The 24,969-nt window shown below is 40.5% G+C and overlaps 1 protein-coding gene across 6 annotated transcripts in view; it reads right to left on the reverse strand.

The window, feature by feature from the left end:
* The window catches only part of ZC3H13 (zinc finger CCCH-type containing 13), a 114,395-nt gene that overhangs the window by 33,006 nt on the left and 56,420 nt on the right, over positions 1 to 24,969 (reverse strand). For all 6 annotated transcript variants that reach the window (XM_081083010.1, XM_081083006.1, XM_081083009.1 and 3 more), the window contains 2 exons: positions 21,274 to 21,584; positions 18,694 to 19,158 (listed from right to left, as the gene is read on the reverse strand). In XM_081083010.1, the coding sequence (XP_080939136.1) occupies positions 18,694 to 19,158; positions 21,274 to 21,584 (776 nt within the window). The remainder of the gene's footprint in view (positions 1 to 18,693; positions 19,159 to 21,273; positions 21,585 to 24,969) is intronic.

Here is a 24,969-nt window from a genome sequence, read left to right on the forward strand (position 1 = left end):
GTTCATTACAGCATTATTCACAATAGCCAAGAAATGGAAGCAACCTAAAGAAAATGTGGTATATATATATATGCAATGGAATATTATTCAGCCTTAAATAAGAAGAAAATCCTGCCATTGGTGACATGAATGAACCTGGTGGACATTATGTTTAGTAAGGTAAGCCAGACACAGAAAGACAAATACCGCATTATACCACTTATATGTAAAATCAAATACAGTCAAACCCATAGAAGGAGTGAGCAGAATGGTGGTTGCCAAGGACTGGAGGGAGAGTGACACAGGGAGGCATTAGTCAAAGGATACAAAATTTCATTTGTACAGGATGATGAGTCCTAGATATCTTCTGTATGTTATAGTGCCTACAGTTAGTAATATGTATCAGAAACTAAAAAATTTGGTAAAAAGGGTAGATCTTACGTTAAGTATTTTCATTATACACATCCTATATAATAAAAGGCTAATATGAAAATCCACTGAACGGCAGAATGACTGGCCACTATGACGTGCACTGACCACTAGGGGGCAGATGCTCAATGCAGGAGCTGCCCCCTGGTGGTTAGTGTGCTCCCACAGGGGGAGTGTCGCTCAGCCAGAAGCCAGGCCCATGGATGGTGAGCGCAGCGGCGGTGGCAGGAGCCTCTCCCGCCTCTGCAGCAGCACTAAGGGTGTCCAACTGCCAGCTTAGGCCCGCTCCCTTTGGGGAGCAGGCCTAAGCCGCCAGTCAGACATCCTCCTAGGGTTCCTGGACTGTGAGAGGGCGCAGGCTGGGCTGAGGACCTCCCCCCAAAGTGCATGAATTTCGTGCACTGGGCCTCTAGTCTATATATATATAAAAACCCAGCGACCAGAACGGCAGAACGACCAGAAGGACCGGTGGCTATGACGTGCACTGGGGCAGCCAACCAGCCTGATCCGGGCCCCAACCTCCCCCTCTCTGGCTGGCCCCACCCTCAATTGGACCCCAACACCCCGACTGGGGGCAGGGCCGGCTGCCCAACCTCCCATGGCCCCTCTCTATGGCTGGCCTGATGGGCCCCATCAGGGCAGGCCGGCCAGACCCCACCCCTGCATATATTTGTGCACCGGGCCTCTAGTACACAAACAATAAAAAATAAAGAGAGCAGGATGAAATATTTTTGCAGGTGACAATTATGTTTATGGCACAGATATGGTATATACTTATTTCCAAGCTCATCAAGTTGTGTACATTAAATGTGTATAGCTTTCTTTTCATATTTATAGCTTTATTTTAGAGATTTTTTGTAATAAAGACAAAAACAAGTGATCTAGTCATCAATAGTTTGACAGCTGAAATGAGTTAAGCTGATTGAAGCACATGGTTATCTTTCTCAGAAATAAAACTAATTTCCCTAGGTATCTTGTAGCTCTTCATTCTATTGGGAGCATTTTAGGTAACCTGACAGAGAAAAGCTGCGCGCCGGGACGCAGTCCCTCCCAGCCACAGTGTGCCAATTTCCCTAAGTCCACGCCCTCTGAGTACTGCAGGCCAGGTGCTGACACTGGAGCCAAAGGGGATGCAGTTATTTCTAGGGCCTTCCCTCTGGAGCTGCCCAGGCAGGCATGCTAGTCCCAGCAAAGAGGGGTTGGGGGGGGGGGCGGGGGCAGCTAGAGGTGGGTATGGCCTGGGAGGGGCAGGGTCAGGCCGAGATTCAGGAAAATCCCTGCCCTCCTTACACACCTCCGTACAGCCCAGACCGGCGTGATTGTGACATCACAGGCGCCATGGGGCTGGGGCCCTGGGAATGCCCCCACACCACAGGGGTCAGCCACCCCCAGCAGCTGTGAGTGACTGCTCAGCTGCGCCTTGAGGATGCACACCTTGGTGGTCACCGGTGGATGCAACCCGCCCTGCACAGGATGGGGGTTACAGGGCCTTGGGATGTTCCTTCTTCCCCCATTCGCCCTGCCAGGTGGCTGGCACCGAAACTGAGTCGCGCACCAGGCCCCAGGGCGGGGGTCTTCTCTGGGCAAGATGGGGAGTGCTTGCGTGACTTGCTGCTGTGGCACAGCTTGTCCCTGTCCCTTAAGCCCTGGGGAGCATCTAATTATGGCCTAAGGGGCACCATGGATACTTTAGGGAGGGCTTGCCTAACAATCTATGCAGGATTTAGTTTCCCTCTAATCCAGAGGTACAGAGAAGAGTAGGGTCTAAACCGAGGAGAAGGCGGCCTATGAGGGGTGGAGCTCAGCACAGCAGGACCCCAGTGGGAGTTGTCTGTCTGAGTCAATATCCACTCAGTGTGGAAAGATGACATTGCACAAGTCCCACGTTGGGTGCCAAATCTGATACCCCGAATGGCAAGCTTGGACACTTATCATCACAGGTTCTTGTCCTATAAAGTTTGAAAAATAAAATTTGCGGACTAAAAGATTTTAAGCAAAGTGTAGAAGTTTACTGCAAGGGTATACAAACTCCCTCTGGGAAAGGGTCCCCTAAGGGGGCCCCCCTGGGGAGAGCTCCCCAAATGGAGAAAAACTTGCTCTCTAAAATGGAAAAAAACCTAGTGATATGGAATTTTTGGACTGGAACCCAGATTCTTTGTCTGCTGGAGTTGAAGAATGAATCCACGGACAGAGGGTAGTATAGCAAAAGTGGAGATTTATTGAAGAACAACTACAGACTCCCACATGGGGAGAGGGAAAGAATCCCACAGAATGGACTCCCATGTGGGGAGGGGGAAAGGGTCCCCATGTATAGCTTTTTGTATGTCAATCATACCCCAATAAAATGGTTTTTAAAAAAGTTCATGGAACCAAACACACACACACCTTACACATAACAGCTTTAGGAGCACTGAACAAATTATAGCATAATTCTAAATACTGCAAGAGAGTATTTTAATAATCAAAATACTTATAAAGAATATTTTAATAATTAAAGACCAAAAAGAAGAAATTGGAAACATTGTTTAAAATACTACATAAAACCTCTGGGAACGAACAGGTTAAATGTTGGATTAGATAGCGCTAAGAGAAAAATGAGTAAAAAAAGATATGTCTGAGAATACAACCCAGAGAATGAAAGACAGATAAAAAGATGAAAAATTTGAAAGGAGAGTTAGGAGAAAAAAAAGACACAAGGAAAGATTCAAAATGTGTCTAACTATATACTGTTTGGAGTACTTTAAAACAAAAAGATACAGAAAGCTTGAAAGGATAAAAAAAGTCATATCAAACAAATACTAACCAAAAGAAATTGGTGGAGTGATGTCAGAGAAATGGCAGTGTGAGAGGTTCCACTGGTCTGTCTATTCCCACTGAAGTTACAACAATTTGAACAGCTATAATTCATCAAAGGATTCCCTGCTCAATGCACAAATACATTTGAGAGATCCATGCACTGAAAAATCTGAAGGTGGGCAAGTAGTTGACAGTAGAGAAATAGAGAAGGGAGCAGAGTAGAGACAGGTGCCAAGGACACAGCAAAGAGCTCACTGTGGATATCGAAAAGGAGAGAAATCAGGTTGCTGTCTGCACTCCCTACAGGCCAAAGGAGCAGAGATACAATGAGGTGAGCATTCTTACAGGAGTAGTTGGTACATGCTGTGGCCGAATCCAGTGAGTTGGGCAGAGATGGAGGACAGAGGCGGTCGCCACTGGCAGCAAAGGTCTTGCAGTTGCCAAGAACCCCATTGCTACCACATTCCCCCACAGGGATCATGCCCTGAGACTGAAGGGACTTTGTCACAGAGGAGATGCTCACCTCCCCAGGTAGTACAGGGCATTTTCTACCACCCCATAGAGATGCCAGGCAGTGCAAGAGAAACTAAAAAAATAAAATTGTGCCACATACTAGAAAACAAAAGATTTCTTACCAACCTATTAGAAAAGTGCACTATTTAAAAAAAGACCTGTACTTGGAAAACTATAGACCATTGGAAAAAAAATAGAGGAAGATACAAACAAATGGAAGCATATACCACGTTCATGGATTGGAAGAATTAACATCATTAAAATGTTGCCATTATTGGGAGGAAAACAAACCCACAAAAGCACCAACCAGCCTCTTCCAGCTTACCCCACCTCCACCCTTTATGGCGGGACTGCTGGCAGTATCTGGTTGCAGGGTCAGCACTGGGATTTCACCAGCTCTGAACCCCATTGCTACCACATTCCCCCACAGGGATCATGCCCTGAGACTGAAGGGACTTTGTCACAGAGGAGATGCTCACGCCCTGGTAATACAGGGCATTTTCTACCACCCCACAGAGATGCCAGGCAGTGCAAGAGAAACTAAAAAAATAAAATTGTGCCACATACTAGAAAACAAAAGATTTCTTACCAACCTATTAGAAAAGTGTACTATTTAAAAAAAGCAAAATGGACAAATTTCCAGAAACATACAATCTTGCAAAACTCAATCAGGAAGAATCAGAAATCCTGAGTAGACCAATTAACAACCAATGAAATTGAAACCGTTATTAAAAAACTTCCAGCAAACAAAAGTCCTAGACCAAACAGATTTACAGGTAAATTTTACCAAACATTAAAAAAAAGAACTAAAACCCATCCTCTTCAAACTATTCCAAAAAATCTAAGAGGAAGGAACACTTCCAAGTTTTTTTTTTTTTTTTTTTTTAGGAAACCAGAATTATCCTAATTACAAAACCAGGTAAAGGCACTACAAAGAAAGAAAATTACGGGTCAATATCACTGATGAAAATAGATGCTAAAATCCTCAACAAAATATTAGCAAATTTGATCAAGCAATATATTAAAAAGCTCATACACCATGATCAAATGGTATTTATTCCAGGGATGCAAGGCTGGTACAATATTTCCAAATCAATAAATGTGATGCATCACAAATTGAAAGGTAAAACCACATGATCATATCAATAGATACAAAAAAAGCATTTGACAAAATGCAGCATCCTTTTTTGATAAAAACTCAGTAAAGTGGGAATAGAGGGATCATACCTCAACATAATAAGACCATATATGACAAACCTACAGCCAACATCAAACTCAATGGGCAAAAAGTAAAAACATTCCCTTAAGAACAGGAACAAGACTAGGATGTCTGCTTTCAGCACTTTTATTCAACATAGTACTGGAAGTCCTAGTCACAGCAATCAGAGAAGGAGAAGAGATAAAAGGCATCCAATTTGGAAAGGAGCAAGTAAAACGGTTGTTATTCACAGATGACATATTCTACATAGGAAACCTTAAAGACTCCACCAGGAAACTACTAGACTTAATAAATGAATTCTGCAAGATAGAAGGATACAAAAACAGTATCTAGAAATCAATGGCATTTGTATACACCAATAATGAACTGTCAGAAAGAGAACTAAAAAAACAATCCCATTTACCATTGCAACAACAACAACAACAAAAAGATTCCTTGGAATAAACTTAACTAGGAGGTAAAAGACCTGTACTTGGAAAACTATAGACCATTGGAAAAAAAATAGAGGAAGATACAAACAAATGGAAGCATATACCACGTTCATGGATTGGAAGAATTAACATCATTAAAATGTCTATACTACGCAAAGCAATCTATAGATTCAATGCAATCCCTATTAAAAAACCAATGGCATAGTTCACAGAGCTACAACAAATACTCCAAATATTTACATGGAATCATAAAAGACTGAGTAGCTGCAGCAATCTAGAGAAAGAAGAAAAAAGTAGGAAGGATCACAATACGGGACATCAACTATATTACAAGGCCTAAACAGCCTGATACTGACACAAGAACAGTCATATAGACCAACTAGTGGCCCAGTGCATGGATTCATGCACATTGAAAGGAAATTAATTAGAAGAAATATTTTAATATTGGGCTCCCTCCTCTCTGGTTCAAATGGTGCTGGGAATACTGGACAGAAATATGAAAAAGGTGAAACTAGATCACCAACTTACACCATACACAAGAATAAACTCAAGGTGGATTAAAGACTTAAATGTAAGGCATGAAACCACAAAAATCTTAGAAGAAAACATAGGCAGTAAAATTTGAGACCTCTCTTGTAGCAGTATGTTTGCAGATGCATCTCTTAGAAGAGCTCCTTTATTTTCTCTGCAAAGGAAACTAAGGAGAAAATAAACAAATGGGACTACATCAAAATACAAAGCTTCTGCAAAACAAAAGAAAGCACTGTCAAATTGAAAAGGGAACCCAACTGAATGGAAGAACATATTGCCAACGATGCATTTGATAAGGGCTTTATATCCAAAATATATAAAGTAACAAACATATATAGATAAACATATATATAAAGTACAAAATATATATAAAGCATACAGTTCAACAAAAAAGAAGGCAAATAATCCAATTAAAAAATGGGCAGACCTGAATAGACATTTCTTCAAAGAGGATATACAAATGGCCAAGAGACACAAGAAAAAATGCTCAAAGTCACTAATCATCAGAGAAATGCAAATTAAAACCACAACCACCTGACACCTGTCTGAATGGCTATCATAAAAAAATCAACAAACAAAAAGTGCTGGCGAGGATGTGGAGAAAAGGGAACACTAGTTCACTACTGTGGGAATGCAGGTTGGTGCAGCTACTATGGAAAATAGTATGGAGTTTCCTCAAAAAATTAGAAATGGAACTTCTGTTTGACCCAGTAATCCCACTTCTGGGAGTATATATGAACAACCTCAAAACATCAATCAGAAAGAATATATGATTCCCTATGTTCACAGCAGCGTTATTTACCATAGCTAAGATCTGGAAACAGCCCAAGTGCCCATCAGTAGATGAATGGATAAAAAAAGCTGTGAGACATTTATACTATGGAATACTATGCAGTTGTAAGAAAGAAGGATCACTTATCCTTTGGGACAGCATAAACGGACCTGGAAAATATTATACTAAGTGAATTAAGCCAATCTGAGAAAGACAAATATCATATGATCTCACTTATTTGTGGAATCTAATGAACAAAATGAGCTGACCAAGAAAATAAGACCCGAAGCAGGGAGCCATGGAACACACTGATTTATCTCGATGTGGCATTAGGGGGATGAGAAGAGATAAACCAAAGAACTTATATAATTACTAGAGGCCCGGTGCCCAAAAATTTGTGCACTGGGCGGGGGGGTGGTGGTGGTGGAGGGGTCCCTCAGCCCGGCCTGTGCCCTCTCGCAGTCTGGGACCCCTCAGGGGATGACCACATGCTGGCTTAGGCCCGCTCCCTGGGGGATTGGGCCTAAGATGGCAATCAGACATCCCTCTGGCAGCCTGGCAGCCCTCGGGGGATGTCCACTTGCCAGCGGGGAGCAGACCTAAGCTCCAGTCAGACATCCTTAGCGCTGCTGAGGAGGCAGGAGAGGCTCCCACCACCACTGCTGTACTGGCAGCCGTCAGCCTGGCTTGTGGTTGAGCAGAGCTCCTCCATGTGGGAGCTCACTGACCACCAGAGGGCAGCTCCTGCATTGAGCGTCTGCCCCCTGGTGGTCAGTGTGTGTCATAGTGACCAGTCATTCCCAGTCGTTCTGCTGTTAGGGTCAGTTTGCATATTACCCTTTTACTATATAGGATAGAGGCCTGGTGCATGGGTGGGGGTCCTACTTGGGTGCCTGGCCAGACTGGATGAGGGGATGATGGCTGTTTGCAGCTGGTCACACCCCCTTCAGGGTGGGGGTCCCCACTGGGGTGCCTGGCTAGTCTGGGTGAGTGGCTGAGGGCCGTTTTCGGGCTGGTGGGTGACTGAAGCTCCCAGCCTTTTTTTTTTTAATTCTGGGATTTATTTACCTTCTATAGCTTTCACTGGAGCTGAGAGCCGGCTCCAGCTCTGAGGCTGTGGCTGGCTGAAAGCAGGTATCTGGGTTTGTCTAGCTTCTATAATTGAAACCCTGTGGCCATCACTGGCGCTCTAAGCTCTGAGCCCGCTGGTGGCTGAAAGCAGGTTCTGGGTTTGTTTAGCTTCTATAATTGCAACATTGTTGCATCTGGAGCTCAGAACTGGGCTGTGGCAGGTGGGGAACCTTGGCTTCCTCTGTCACTGGAGCAAGCAAGCCTCATGTTCGCTTCAGCTACCATCTTGGTAGGCAGTTAATTTGCATATCACCCTGATTAGCCAATGGGAAGGGTAGCGAAGTTACGGTTAATTACCATGTTTTTCTATTATTAGATAGGATATGCATAGCTCATGGATAAGGGCAATAGGGTAGTGAAGACCTGGAAGGATGGGGGTGTGGGAGATATGTGTAATACTATCAACAATTAAAAATATATTTAAAAAGGAAAAAAAAAATTAAACCTAAAGAAAAAGAACAACACAAAATAAAATTAGAAACAAAATGGAAGTTATGCAAGATAGTACAGAAATACAAAGATCATACAAGAATGCTATGAAAGACTATATGCCACCATATTCAATAACCTAGACGAAGTGGATGAGTTACTAGAAATATATAACCTTCCTAGACTGAATCATAAAGAACTGAAAAATCTAAGGAAAATGAAAATAGCAATCAGAAACTATCCAAGTAGAAGTCCAGGATTAAAGGGCTTCACTAGTGAATTCTACCAAACGTTCAAAGAAGATTTAATACACAGCCTTCCCAAACTCTACCAAAAAATTGGAGAAGAGGCAATATTTGTTAACACATTTTAGGAGGCCAACATTACCCTGATAGCCAAACCTGGCAAGCATATTACACAAAAAGAAAACTACAGACCAATATTTCTGATTAACACAGATGCAAAAGTACTAAACAAAATACTAGCAAATCGAATACAACAATACATTAAAAAGATAATACATCATGAACAAGTAAAGTTCATTCCAAGGTCACAAGGATGGTCCAACATATGCAAACCAATCATTGTGATACAACACATTACCAAAATAAAAGATAGAAGTCATATGATCACATTAATTAGATGCAGGAAAAACATTTGATAGGATACAGCACCCACTTTATAACTGAAATACTCAATAAAATGGGTATAGAAAGGAAGTACCTCAAGATAATAAATGCCATATGACAAACACTCAGCTAATATCATACTCAGTGGTAAAAAACTGAAAACCTTTCCTGTAAGAGAAAGTACAAGACAAGAATGCCCACTCTTACCACTGTTATTCAATAGAATACTGGAAGTCCTAGCCAGAGCAATCAGGTCAGAGAAAGAAATGAAAGGCAGCCAAGATCGGGAATAAAGGAGTAAAAGTGTCACTTTTTGAAGACGACAGGATTCTTTATATTAAAAAACCTAAAGACTCATCTAAAAAATTATTAGAAATAGCCCTGACTGGTTTGGCTCAGTCGATACAGCGTCGGCCTGTGGACTCAAGGATCCTGGGTTCGATTCCAGTCAGGGGCATGTACCTTGGTTGCGGGCGTGTCCCCGGTGGGGAGTGTGCAGGAGGCAGCTGATCGATGTTTCTCTCTCATCGATGTTTCTAACTATCTATCCCTCTCCCTTCCTCTCTGTAAAAAATCAATAAAATGTATTAAAAAAAAAGAGAAATAAACAAATACGGTAAAGTTGCAGGATACAAAATCAATGTACAATATCCATTGTGTTTTTATATACTAACATTGACATTTTAGAAAAAGAAATGAAAAATAATTCCTTTTGTAATTGCAACAAAAAAGATTAAAATATCTAGAAAAAACTCTTTAAAAATAATGTTAGCCCTGGACCATTTGGCTCTGTGGACAGAATGTTGGCCTGTAGACTGAAGAGTCCCAGGTTTGATTCAGGTCAAGGGCACATGCCAAGGTTGCGGGCTTTATCCCCAATAGGGGGTGTGCAGGAGGCAACCAATCAATGATTCTCTCTTGTCAGTGAATCTTTTATCTTTCCCTCTCCCTTTCTCTCTGAAATCAATACAAAGAAAAAAAAGAAAAAAAGATGATGTTAAATTTTATGAATCTGACCTCCAAGGCAATGGATGCACAACAAAGAATAAGACAATGGGACTATATCAAACAAAAAGTTTCTTCCGAGCAAAAACAAAATGTTTTCTCTTCAACAAAACAAAAAGGAAAACAACAAAATGGGAGAAGATATTTGCTGGTAACACATCAGATAAGGGGTTAATATCCAAAATATATGAAGAACTTATATACTTCAACCAGAAAAATACAAACAATCCAATTAATAAATGGGTAGGACCTGAACAGATACTTCTCTCAATAAGACATACAAAAAGATGCTCAACTTCCCTAGCTATTAGGGAAATGCAAATCAAAATTACACTGAGCCCTAGCTGGTTTGGCTCAGTGGATAGAGTGTTGGCCTACGGACTGAAGGGTCCCTGGTTCGATACCAATCAAGGGTACATTCCTGGGTTGTGGGCAGATCCCCAGTAGCGGGGGCAGGAGGCAGCTAATCAATGAGTCTCTCTTATCATTGATGTTTCTATCTCTCCCTCCCTCTCCCTTCCTCTCTGAAATCAATAAAAATATATATGTATATATATATTTGAAAAAACAACAACAAAAACCTACAATGAGCCGGCCAGCGTGGCTCAGTGGTTGAGTGTCAACCTATGAACCAGGTCACAGTTCGATTGCCGGTCAGGGCACATGCCTGGGCTTTGGGCTTGATACTCAGCGTGGGGCATACAGGAGGCAGACAATCAATGATTCTCTCTCATCATTGATGTTTCTCTCTTGCTCCCTCTTTCTTCCTCTCTAGAATCAACAAAACTATATTAAAAAAATACTACAATTAGATACCACTATATACCCATTAGAATGGCTATTACCAATAAGACAAGTAATAAACAAATGCTGGAGAGGTTGTGGAGAAAAAGGAACCCTTATTCACTGCTGGTGGAAATGCAAACTAGTATAGTCACTATGGAAAACAATATGGAGTTCCTCAAAAAATTAAGAATAGACCCAGCAATCCCTATTCTGCGTATCTACCTGAAAAATTTGAAAACATTTATTTGCGAAGATATATGCAACATTATGTTCATTACACCATTATTCACGGTGTACAAGTCATGGAAACTACCAAAGTGTACTCTGACAAATGATTAGATAAGTCTTAACAAATACAACTGCTAAAGAAGTGACTTTAGAGTGTATAGTATTCTCTAACAATAATTAAAACTAGAGAAGGGCATGACAAAATTTAAAATTCTATTTCCATATAACTCATGAATCCAAGAAAAAAACTGTATTGAAATTTAGAAAGTGTTTAGAATGGTTACGAATATAAATAACACACATTTCACAACAAAGTAAAACATAAGTTAATAAAATTGAACAAATTAGATATGAAGGTAAATTAACATAAGTAAAGATTCGTTCTTTAAAAAGACTCAAAATGCACACACCTCTGGAAAGATGGATCAAGAAAAAGAAAATAAGGGAACATAATTGTTACGTCTGATAGAATAATTGAAGGGACACCCCTTCCCCTGGGAACTGACCTTTAGACTACTTCACAATGGACATTCCCTTTTGCTTAGACCACATTCCACTTACTAAGACCATTATCTTTTCCCTCAGGACCCACCAGAGAATTCTCTGCCCAGAAAAAAGCCTGCCTAGAGTTCTTTAAAATCTCTGACTCTCTGTCCCTGTGTGCTGGCGCCATTTTGGGGCTCAGTCTATCTGGTATCCAGATGACCTAATAAATTCATAATTCTTTACCCCCTTTGGCATCATGCGTTCCTCCTTCGGTGACCCTAACAATAATTACAGATTTAAAAAAGAAATTTCAAAACAGCTTTGTATCGATTGGCAGGCAGCATGGGCAAGGGCCACCCACATTGTAATCTATCTATATAAAAGGCTAATATGCTAAGTGTCCTTGCCACCTTCCGACCGGTCACTATGATGACTTGCTTTATAGCCAGGTAGAAACACTTTGCACTGTAACCAAATGTCTGTGAAGCGTTTTCCCATGCCTCATCTCATTTGATCCTCACATTAGTCCTGGAGATAGGAGACTTGATGGAATCCTATTTTCTTTTCATTAGTCAGAAAACAGAGATTTAGAAAGCTTAGAAACTTGACCTGACTGAAAAGAAGAAATGGTGGACCTTGAAAATTACTTCAGGGTTTCTTACTGCACAGAATAAAGTCAAACACTGCTGCAGTTACATATTTTACCCTTTGATCTCCCTGCGCGATCTGCAATAATAATCTGCTTCGTGTTGATATTTACTGCTGTGTTGCTGACAATTACCTGAAAGAGAAGTTGGGGTGCTTCACTGGGCTGGAGAAAGTTTAGCTAAATTAGAAAGCAGGTCTAATTAAGCAAGTTTATTCTATATCTATACTTATAAAAGGGTATTATGCTAATTAGACCAGACATCTTCTGGATGTCCTTCGGGACAAAGCTACGGTGGCGGGGGCCAAAGCAGAGGCAATTAGAGGCATCAGGTTGGCAGGGAAGGGAGTTAGGGGGCAATCTGGCCAGCAGGGGGGCAGTTAGGGGGCGATCAGGCCAGCAGGGGAGCATTTAGGGAGTGACTGGGCTGGCAGGGGAGCAGTTAGGGGGTGATCAGGCTGGCAGGGGAGCTGTTAGGGGTGATCAGGCTGGCAGGGAAGCAGTTAGGGGGCGATCAGGCCGGCATGGGAGCAGTTAGAGGGCGATCAGGCTGGCAGGCAGAGGCGGTTAGGGGTGATCATGCTGGCAGGGGAGCAGTTAGGGGCATCAGGCCAGCAGGCAGAGTGGTTAGGGGCAATCAGGCAGGTGAGCAGTTAAGAGCCAGCGGTCCCGGATTGTGAGAGGGATGTCCGACTGCGGGATCAGTACTAAACCAGCAGTCGGACATCTCCTGAGGGGTCCCAGATTGGAGAGGGTGCAGGCCGGGCTGAGGGATCCCCCACCCCCGCACGAATTTTGTGCACTGGGCCTCCAGTATCTATACTAATAAAAGGGTATTATGCTCATTAGGGTGGACGTCTTTCCAGACAAAGCTGCAGTGGCTGCCCGAGGCTCAGGCAGCCACGGTGGCCGGCACTGGCAGCAGCAGCAGCAGTGGTGTCACCTTCCCCTGATCGTCCTGGTCGCCTCCCGCAGAGGGAGGCCATAGGTAGGAGCAGCAATGGGGTGATGGGGGCGGTGCCTTCCCCTGATTGGCCGGTCACCTCCCGTGGGCCTAAGCTGTCAGTATGACATCCATCCTCTGAGGGCTTCCAGACTGTGAGGGGCAGGCTGGGCTGAGGGATCCCACCTCCCCAGTGCACGAATTTTCGTGCAACAGGCCTCTAGTATATATATAAAAGGCTAAGTTGACTCGCTCACGTGCGATACATATAAAGCTCTTGCTGGCGCCAATCGCATGCGTGTGTTTAGATTTGTCATTGTTGATTGTGAATTTGGTTGACACTTCTATTACAGAGAAAGGGCGAATAGCGATACTAAAATATTTCTTCTAATTAATTTCCTTTCAATGTGCACAAATTCGTGCACGGGGCCACTAGTTTGCAATAAATTACAAAAAGCTCTACCTGGGTAATAATAAATGATAAAAGCTCTACCTGGGGGTCAGGAGGGAGAGGGGAAAGAAACAGCTTTGCATAAAAACTTGAAAACAATTTCCTAGAAAAATGTAATTTACTATACTGCTTCAAAAAAAACCCCCAGAAATCTATAATTACTACAATAATCTAAATATTTAACTCTTAGAGAATGTCAATTAGTAGTAAAAGCTCTAAACACCAGAAAAATAAGAAACAAGACTTAAGAGAAATGTTATCAAATTGTCAAAGAACAGATATCATATACAAATTGTGCCAAAGAGAAAGAAAGAAGCAACACTTCCCAACACATTTTATGACTAGTATAACTTTGATCCCTAACCCAAAGAAGGAAAATACAATAAAACAAACTATGCAGCAAGTCGTATTGTAGAACTGGTTCACACTGGCTTGAAAGAGTCAATTGTGCACATCTTTTCCCAACTCCACATCGAGTGACATGTTAGTGAGTCAGGTTGTTTTCCTGAGCAGGATGCAAGGGTGATTTCTTTCCCCAGTCCTTGTCCAGATGGATTCAGAGAATGAAGCCACGGACAAAAGGTGGTTGATGAAAAGGGTGGAAATTTATTGGAAGCAAGTACAGACTCCATGTAGGGAGGGAGTCCCAAGGGGGGTAACCCACTAAGCTCCTTTTTTCTAAGATTTATCTTTGTCTCTTCACACTAATTGGTAGATAATCAATTTCAAAGCTCGAAACCCACATGGGGCCCCCCTCTTTCTCTCCCGCTTCAGTGGTAGAATTCTCTATCTCCTGTGAAAATCTGTTTTCCTCTTTCTCCCATTTGTCAGCATTTCTCTATCCTCTGTGAAAGTTTGTTTTCTTTTTCTCCCCATACCCTGTGGCTTTCCCCTATCTTCTGTGAATGGATGTCTTCCTTTCCCCTTATTCTGTGGCACCTCTTTTTTTTTTCCCTTCTGTGAATGTATGCCTTTTGGCAGCTCCAAGCCCTTACCTAAGCAGTCCTCTCCATGGACTCTCTTTATTCCTAAAACTCCCTAAACCTGCCTATTTTATCCCTAAAACTCCTTTCAGTAGTAGATGGAAATCTGCTATAGCAGAAGTATTTATACCATGGTACTGATAAAAGCTACAAGTGAGGACTTTTTTCCTGAAGAGTTAGTTATTAAATATTTACCATAAATAAAACCACGAATTTTATGGGAATCTCAATTAAAATCATGGAAATTTAAATGAAAATTGAAGTTTAACAAACTTATTCTAGAACTTAAAAAAAACTTTAAAAATGCCATTTATCTTAGTAATTTAAGGATAGTTCTAAATTAAAAAAATTAACGTAAATAACAAAGCTAAAGAGACATACTCTATGAACTTCTCAAGATACAGAAAAATCAGTCATGATAAAAGATGCTAGCTAAAATGGGAAAATTAGGAGACATCTTTAACACAATAAAAAGCATCTGCTAAAAAAAAAATCTATAAACACCATGCTTTCCTTTCCATACATCAACATGATAAAAAGTGTCTGTCAGGCCAAAAACAAAGGAGAATGCAACTGTATGAGTCAGTCTATGGCTAAACCTCACCTTGCTAACACCTCAGGAAACTGTGCTGTGAATGTTTTTGTCTTTCTTTTTTTTTGCTTTTGTTGCTGGCAAAATGGATGCTTAGCACAATTTTAAATCATAAAGAGGCCATCAAGAGTGCTATTGTTGCTAAGGGTGTGAAAGAAACAATGATCACAGGCAATTGAAAAGGTAGAAAAACTGAAGCTGAATTGGGCAAAGGAAAAGCAGTTAGCCAGAGACAACATTACAGAGGGAGTGATAAGTGAAAAACCGAAAATGCTGCATATTGACCTCCTGAAAGAGGAACGACTGCTGAAAGTGATTTAAGGATAGTAGGGGGTGGTTCAATAAATTTAAGTAAGGAAGTGCTGTACGGTAAGGTTAAATCAGGAAATCATTTGGGGGTCTGGAACAAATTAATTCCATTTACATTATTTCTAATGGGAAAATATGATTTGGTTTTCGAACAAATCGCCTCTCAAACAGCTTTCTGGAATGAATTAAATTACAGAACTGAGGTAGCTCTGTGTATTACAAAAGCTGCCCAGCAGGTTACTGACAGTAAGTAAATAAAAACCAGAAAAGAAGGGTCAAATTAGGTCTGTTCCCAGACATAGATGTTTAAGATCATCTAATTCAGTGACGGCAAATCTTTTGAGCTCAGAGTGTCAGCATTTTGAAAAATCCCAACTTAACTCTGGTGCTGTGTCACATATAGAAATTTTTTGATATTTGCAACCATAGTAAAACAAAGACTTATATTTTTGATATTTATTTTATATATTTAAATGCCATTTAACAAAGAAAAATCAACCAAAAAATGAGTTCGTGTGTCACCTCTGACATGCGTGTCATAGGTTCGCCACCACTGACCTAATTAGCTCTACAGAGAAAATAAAGCACATCACAATGTCAGATTAACATACAAATATCAATTATTATTTCTATACACCCGCAATAAGCGTAAGAAAATGAAATGCTTTTAAAGACATCATTTAGTGACACCTGTACATAGTTATTCATTTAAGCACTGCTCAAAAAAAAAGATTGGAACATTTAAATAACCAACAATGTAGGGCTTATTACTTTTACTAGAGGCCTGGTGCATGGGTAGGGTCCCTAGGCCTGGCGGGCGATCAGGGCTGATCTGGTTCCTCACCTCCCCACCTCCCCGCCTCCCGCCTCCTCCTTCTCTCGCCATCCTCGCACCAGCACCATGTGGTCCCCTCCCCGCCACCCGCCCCCCCCCCCCCCCCCCCCCCGTCCCCCTGCCTCCTCCTTCCCTCACTCCCTCAGCACCCTGCTATTGCCTGCCATGTTCCATGCCGCCCCCTGGTGGTCACTGCACGTGATAGCGAGCAATCGAACTCATTTTCCTGATCAAACCCCCGAGGGGACACTTGCATATTGGCCTTTTATATATATACTGGAGGCCTGGTGCACAAAAATTTGTGCACTCGGGAGTAGGGGGTCCCTCAGCCTGGCCTGTGCCCTTTCGCAGTCTGGGACCCCTCGGGGGTGACCACTTGCTGGCTTAGGCCTGCTCCCTGGAGGATTGGGGCAGGATGGCAATCAGACATCCCTCTGGCAGCCCGTCAGCCCTCGGGGGATGTCCACTTGTCAGCGGGGAGCAGACCTAAGCTCCAGTCAGACATCCTTAGAGCTGCTGAGGAGGCAGGAGAGGCTCCCACCACCATCGCCGTACTGGCAGCCGTCAGCCTGGCTTGTGGCTGAGCAGAGCTCCTCCATGTGGGAGCTCATTGACCACCAGAGGGCAGCTCCTGCATTGAGCGTCTGCCCCCTGGTGGTCAGTGTGTGTCATAGTGACCAGTCATTCCCAGTCGTTCTGCTGTTAGGGTCAGTTTGCATATTACCCTTTTACTATATAGGATAGAGGCCTGGTGCACAGGTGGGGGCTGGCTGGTTTGCGCTGAATGGTGTCCCGGATCAGGGTGGGGGTCCCGCTTGGGTGCCTGGCCAGCCTGGATGACGGGCTGATGGCTGTTTGCAGCTGGTCACACCCCCTTCAGGGTGGGGGTCCCCACTGGGGTGCCTAGCTAGTCTGGGTGAGTGGCTGAGGGCCGTTTTCAGGCTGGTGGGTGACTGAAGCTCCCAGCCTCTCCTTTTTTTCTGTGTTTTTTTAAAATTTTTTTAATTCTGGGATTTATTTACCTTCTATAGCTGTCACTGGAGCTGAGAGCTGGCTCCAGCTCTGTGGCTGCGGCTGGCTGAAAGCAGGTATCTGGGTTTGTTTAGCTTCTATAATTGAAACATTGTTGCCATCACTGCCGCTCTAAGCTCTGAGGCTGAAGCTGGCTGAAAGCAGGTATCTGGAGCTTGTTCAGCTTCTATAATTGCAACTTTGTTGCTTAGAGTGTAGCTTAGAGCAGGGCGAGGCAGGCGGGGAACCTTGGGTTCCTCCTTCACTGGAGCAAGCAAGCCTCATGTTTGCTTCAGCTGCCGGGCTTCCGGCCACCATCTTGGTTGGCAGTTAATTTGCATATCCTGCTGATTAGCCAATGTGAAGCGTAGCGGAGGTATGGTTAATTACCATGTTTGTCTATTATTAGATAGGATAGATGGTCTATCCTATTAAATAAACCCTATGCACCAGAAAAAGGTGGTGGCTGTTTACCAAACTGAATAATATGGAATTATCTCCAATATATATTTTAAGTGAAAACAGCATGGTATAGAGCACTATATAGGTGTGTGTGTGTGTTTTTTTTTTTTTTTTAAATATATTTTTATTAATTTTTTACAGAGAGGAAGGGAGAGAGATAGAGAGTCAGAAACATCGATGAGAGAGAAACATCGATCAGCTGCCTCCTGCACACCCCCCACCGGGGATGTGCCCGCAACCCAGGTACATGCCCTTGACCGGAATCGAACCTGGGACCTTTCAGTCCACAAGCCGACGCTCTATCCACTGAGCCAAACCGGTTTCGGCAAGGTGTGTGTTTTTTTAATAAATGGGTATTTTTTATTTACATTTACAAAATGTAAATGAAAAAGCAAAGGGCTAAGAAAACCCAAGACAACTATGAAGAAGAAGGTGAGGGGCCTTCAGTTTAATGTGAAGCTGTAATACTGACCAAGAGAGACCAACAGACCAATGAAAAGACTGAGTGATCAGGCTGTGCAGCAGTGTTTTGGGGAAGGGAGAAAGGATGGTGGAGGAAGACAAAGCTAATTCACTCCAAGCAGTTTGGAGATAGTCAAATACATTTAGGTAGTAGTTCTATGGTATGACAAATGGTTTTTTAGGGGAAGATAAGAAAAATGGCTCAAAATCCTGATATGTGATGATCTGAGGTGTTTTGAAGCAAGTACAAATACTGAAGAATACACAAATTAGTCATTTCTGACACTACCAGTTTTGAAAGCCCACCATTTAATCGCATTTTAATGATCATTTTGAAATTAAATATATGTATAGAAATTATTTCCTTTTGCCTTTTTTTCTCCTGAGAACAATTTTCTTAGTATTTCACATTAATTAAGATTTTAGGCATGATATAATTCAAACTGGGGGTCTAGGTCAGGCTCAACTTATCTTTTACTACTTTAGCTCACAATTTCTATTCAGAATTAAGAGTTAATTAATTGAAAATTACTTCAGATGTAAAAATAATATATTTAGAAAAGAAATCTTAGGAAATTTAATAATTTCTATATAAATATACAAGATACAGTCAACTGACAAGTCAAAAACCTTACCCTTTTCAGGTAACTCTGGACCTCTTCCCCTACTTCTGCCCATCCGGTCATTCCTAATTTCACCTCGAGACTCACTTCTGGAATCATTCCTTAATTCAGTACGAGAACTTTCTTCTCTCAAATGGTTTCTGCCATAACTTCGGGATTCTTCTGGATATGTATCTTCCTTTCGATGAGCATCTCGACTTTCACGGTCCCTGTAGTCATGGGCATCACGAGTAGACCGAGAATCTCTGGGATCACGGCTCTCCTTGTTATCTCTGCTATAATCTCTCATCTCCCTGGAGTCCCGAATGTCTCTGGAGTCTCTTAGTTCCCTCCGGTCTCTAGTATCTCTGGCATCTCTTCGATCCCGGACATCTCGAGGTTCTCTGTCTTCTCTGTGGTCTCTAGAAGAGCTCTGATCTTGTTCATACTCTCGTTCATCTCTTGTGTCCTTTTCTCTATCCCTTTTGCCTCTAGTCTCTGTAATGCAATTTTGGAAATAAAATCCCCCAATATATTTAATATGGAACTTTAAAAATTCTATTACAATGATAATTCGTGTTCTTTGAAGAAAATAAAAGGAGAAAATATGGTCAAGTAAGAAAATTAAATCCATCCAAGAGCTAAAATTCCAAAGGTAATTTTTAATAATGCTTATCAGTGGTTCTCAACCTTGGCTGCACATTAGAATCACATGGGACTCTTTTTAAAATCCTGATTTCTGGGCCTCACCCTCTGGAAATTCTGTTTCTTTGTTATGGGGTGAGGTCACAAAATTAGTAACAAAGAAACAGAATTTCCAAAGAATGAGGCCCAGAAATCAGGATTTTAAAAAGATTCCCAGGTGATTCTAATGTGCAGCCAAAGTTGAGAACCACTGGCTTAGATAATTGTTTTTTATTGCATAAACTCTAAATAAGATCTTCCCCTGCTCCAATTTACCCATACTTATTTCTTAGACAATTGAAACAAATAAATTGATCTCATATAATTAGTGGCTTACTTTTAAGAAATCACTTTGAGATGCAGAGGCACACAGTTACTTTAATCATCTCTACCAAATATTAGGTCAGATGACCGGTAGACCACTCAAATGGCATTGAAGACTTTACAGTGGCCTATAGTTAGTAAGCTGGATAGCAAAGGCAAGGATTTGATATGTCTCCATCCCTTCTTGTAAACATGTATTACTTCTAGTCCTCTTCTAATACCAACTATGCCTAAAAATATGTTCACTTATTATTTTTTTCATGACGCCCCCCACCTGTCTGTACAAATACATCTAATTACTATATTTTGTTTTTTACCTCCCTTTTCATTCTTCCACTAAAATTATTCTTATTTCAGAAAACGACATCTAAATAGAGAGGAACAAACATCTGCTACACTCATGTATGGAAGGTTAAAGAAATGTCCTCTTTACAAAGAAGCTAAACACATATGGATTCTTCCTATAACATAAGCCACTCTTACCACAAAAAAGCAATCCCCCAAATAATCAACTGCATACTATTCCTCTTCATTAGTGTGTTTAATAATTATGTTTTGAAATAAAGAGTTTCCATTCAGTAAGTAGTCACTAAAGAAATACTATATTCCTAAACAATTCTAGTTGTTAAATATCTTATTAAAATACTAATGTACTGATCTCATTCCAAAAATCATGTACACAGGGATAATTCTATAAAATAGGTGCTCTCTCCAGTCTCTACTTATGTATCCATTATATTCTTGAATAAAAAAAACTTGATTAATTATTGCTTGCAATGTTGATAGGAAGAGAATAACTAAATTCAACATGTTTCATGGGAGACTGCTATACTATACTCATAAACAGCCTTTTAAAATGCATATGAAACAGAAATGTTGCAAGTAAGCAAATATTTTCTGAGTACTCATTATGTTAAAACTAACTGAGGAGAAGTTAGGGAAAAACTTGTCAAGGTAAATAAACAAGGATAAGAAGCTTAGACAATTACAGAGATATTAGATGAGAAATATTACACTGTATTGTCAGGTAATGATAGCATCTCAGCTTGAACAGGGTGTAGCAAATTCAAAGTTAACTTAATTCTCAGGGACCTAAGAAAGGAAACTGCTTTGTTTACTTCTTTCTTGAGTTATACCTGGAATACTATCACTTGGTTTGCACTGACCCTTTGAATGCTCCCCCTACTCTCACCTCTTTATTAAAACACTTCTGATGCTTTCAAACTCTGCCCTGTGGTTGGCTGCTTCTCATTCCTTCACCTCTTTATTTTTTAAAAGAATTAACTCAGCAATTAGGAGGGTGCGCTAAAAATAAGATGACCAAAAATTTCTAGAACTTGAGAGTACTCAAGTAAAACTTCTTAAAGAAAGCACCAACTTAGGTATACATATTACTAACTAATACATATGCTAACAGCTTACAAGCCCATGCCATTAAGCACCTCCTATTGTCCTCAAGACCTCTCCTCTGTGTGTTACAGAAGACTTAATATAACAGAGTTCTCTTCTATCCCTTATTATAATAATAAATCTGAATGTCTAAGTTTTAAGTTAAAAAATCTACTTAAGTGACTTTTAAAAATCCAGATAAAATACAGTGCATACCTTCCCTCCTTTCATGACGCCGATCATGAGACTGTGAAGTTCGTTCATGATCATGCCTCCCTTTCTCTCGCACTGGAGAGCGATGTCTTGGAGGACTCTGCTTTCTCTGGGGAGAAGACAGGGAATGTGAAGGATAAGGCGAAGCAGAACGTCGTAAAGGTGGAGTTATTGTCCTCTGATAAGATGGTGAAGGAGTTCTTTTTCGACGAGGAGAAAGAGAATGTCTTTGAATAGATGATCCTGACTGTGAGGAAGATGAGTGATGTCTAGAAGACATAGGAGAATGATGCTGTCCTGCAGGGGAAGTAGACCTATAAGGAAAAAATAACATTTAATAAAAAATATGTTTAAGACCCTTCATTTCTAGCCAAAAGAAAATATATTTTTTTCAAAATAAAACAAAACTGCAGTAAAAAAGCTGAGTGTGAATGATTCTAGGATAAATTTTAATTCACACTGCTATAAAATAATAAGTTAATTTTTAAAGATTTGATCGATTTTTAAATCAGCTCGAAGGAACAGTTCTAGAGGAGATATGCACTGCCTTTCTCTGCAAGGTAACATTCTCCCTGAGCACAGATGGTGTAACCCTTACTTAAAATATGGAATTCACTTTTATTAGAGGTAATCTCTGACAGTGTGACTAGGTACTTGGAAGGGGTAACCCACAAAGAGCTAAAGAAAACACATACTGGTAAGGTCTAGATAGAAAGCAGCTGTGAGAATGCCTACACTTCAAGGCTGTGGGAAAGGGAAAAACTTAAGTCAAACCTAGTCTGCCCTGCCTGCGTTGACATCTAGAATGGGGAAAAAATTGCTAGGATTAAGGAAAGAATATACTGTCTATATAGTTGCATATTAAATAATCTGATTTCAGTCTTGGACAGCACAAAATGAGATTTAGTCTGTAAGTCTTGGTTTAACTAAGGCATTCTATACACCTTTTAAAATCATCTTTCATTGATGCCAAAGAAATAACATACTGAGTCACTCATACTATCTATTATGACCTGGGCCCTGTCTACAATGAATATGCAAAATGTGTGCATAATGAAGAGCTGGAATACAAACATTTGTGCAATAATTAAAAACAGGACTAATATTTAAAAAATAACATTCTAGATATCACATACCCAGATAAATATCATATTCTTCAAATCATTTAGAGGGCTAGATGTTTACTCAAAAAACATTCTGAAGTTCCAGTCAAAGTATTTTAGAATTACTTTCAGTGCTTACAATAATTATTATTCAAATTTGGTGGAAACAATTTTTTTAGTTCAAGCTTTGAATAATTGAGCAATCGTATTAAGGTCAGAGTACCAATGTGTCGTTAAGTTATGGTTACAGCTTTTAACCATATTTTTCTTCTTACCAATCCTTTAGGGAAAAATAGTTTATGAAAATTGATTTAATTTAAGCATTTGTTATATAGACTGAATGTTTTTTTTTTTTTAAATATATTTTATTAATTTTTTACAGAGAAGAAGGGAGAGGGATAGAGAGCTAGAAACATCGATGTGAGAGAAACATCGATCAGCTGCCTCCTGCACACTCCTTACTGGGGATGTGCCGGCAACCAAGGTACATGCCCTTCACTGGAATCGAACCTGGGACCCAGTCCGCAGGCCAATGCTCTATCCACTGAGCCAAACCAGTCAGGGCTAGACTGAATGTTTGTGTCTCTCAATTTTTATGTTGAAACACCAACCCCCAATATGATGGTATTTGGAGGTGGGGCCTTCAGGAGTAATTAGGCTTAGATGAGGTCCTAAGGATGGGGTTCCCATGACTGGATTAGTGTCCTTACTAGAAAAGAAAGAGACCAGAGCACCCCTCTCTATTTCTCCCCTTCATGTGAGGACACATTGAAAAGACAGCCATCTATGAGTCCTGAAGTGGAACCAAATCTGCCTGGCACCTAGACCTTGGATTCTAGTCTCTAGATCTATGAAAAATAAATGTCTATTTTTAATCCACTTACTAGCAGTCCATGGTATTTTGTAATAGTAGCCCTGGTTGGCTAAGACAGCATCTTTACATTCTCATTCTGTTACTATTCTTTTAATTTGAGGACTGAAGAATAGTGAAAAGAGAGGATCTGTTACTGAAACAAGATGGATCAAATTATGGATGTGAGACTGACTGGACCAAGAACTATGTTCATTCTGCATATATAAAAGGTGTGACTTTAATAAAATCATCTTGAAATATGATAAAATTATCAGTACTGTGGCTTCTAGACTATTGTGGAGATACACAGTATTATATTACATTTCCACTTAGAATAGCAGTAATTTCAGATTAACTGCTCTAGAACTGGCTGGTTTCTTATCTGAGGCATAAGAAGTGAAACTTAAAATTCAAATAAAGAAAAAGGGAAAGTGTAGTGCACAATGAGAAGCTTAACATCTTAAAATAGTTATCTGTATACTATCACCAAGAGAACTGTGACTTATAGCAAAAAGGGAAAGATGATCTTTAGCCTGACTTGGTTCCCTTCAAAAGATTTTTAATGTTGCTATAATTAGGATATGATGTGTAATGAGAATATTCAGAATATATTTTATTTGGGGAAAAATGTAAAAGGTTAAGATATCAAAAAGAAAAACTCCTCATATTCAAGATGCAAGTAATTTCACTTACAAACCAACATGTTTACAACAGACTTTATTGATTTTAAAAAATTTTTATTGATTTTTAGAGAGAGAAAGGAAAGGGGAGATTAAGGAAGAGAAGGAGGGAGAGAGAGGAAAACATCAATTTGTTGTTCCACTTATTTATGCATTCTTTGGACCTTACCAGGAATCAAACCTGTAACCATAGCATATCAGGATGATGCTCTAACCAACTGGGCTACTGGCTAAGGCCTACCACAGACTTTCTTAAAATTAATAACACTGATGTTTCAGTCAGTAGTTTCTATTTTTCAAATATGAAAATATGCTTATGTAATATAACTAACATTCATAATTCAACCTTTAAAATCACCATGCAAAAAAAGTATACTTTGAAAAATATGGACACTATATTAAATTCAACTTTATTTCCAATAGTAAAATACAACACATTATTACATACAGAAATATTTAGGCTTTAAATCATTTTAATTCACTGAACAAATATTAAGTGAGCATCTTTTATGCTCCAAGCATTATTTTTTGCACTGAAGATAGAGAAGTGAAGAAGATGAACAAAACCACTAACATAATCATGATAATACTAACAACAGCAGGTAATAAATATATTGCTCCTATGTGCATGACACTGTTAACTAATTTCATCTTTATGACAACAACCCTATGAGGTAACTGAAGCAGAGGGCTGAAAACCAGTCTGTCTTAATTACAGGATCTAGGAGTAGACCACTTAGAATAAAGAAATGCAATTTCAGCTAATTAATGCAACAAAGTCTACAAAACAGGGTAATGAAATAGAAACTGTTAGGTCCAAAAAAATAGTTTGTCAGGTTGCTTACTAATAAGCCTTTAATAACTTGATGACATTTGAGTCAAGAGTTGAAAATCTGAGGGCAGAACTTTCTGTGCAGAGGGCTCAGCAACCACCCATGAGGCAGGAGAAATTATCCTATATAATAAAGCTCTAATATGCAAATTGACTGAATGGCAGAATGACTGGTTGTTATGATGTGCACTGACGACCAGGGGGCAGACGTTCAATGCAGGAGCTGCCCCC

This window comes from Myotis nattereri, assembly GCF_964212035.1.
Source record: "Myotis nattereri genome assembly, chromosome: 2".
NCBI lineage: Eukaryota > Metazoa > Chordata > Mammalia > Chiroptera > Vespertilionidae > Myotis > Myotis nattereri.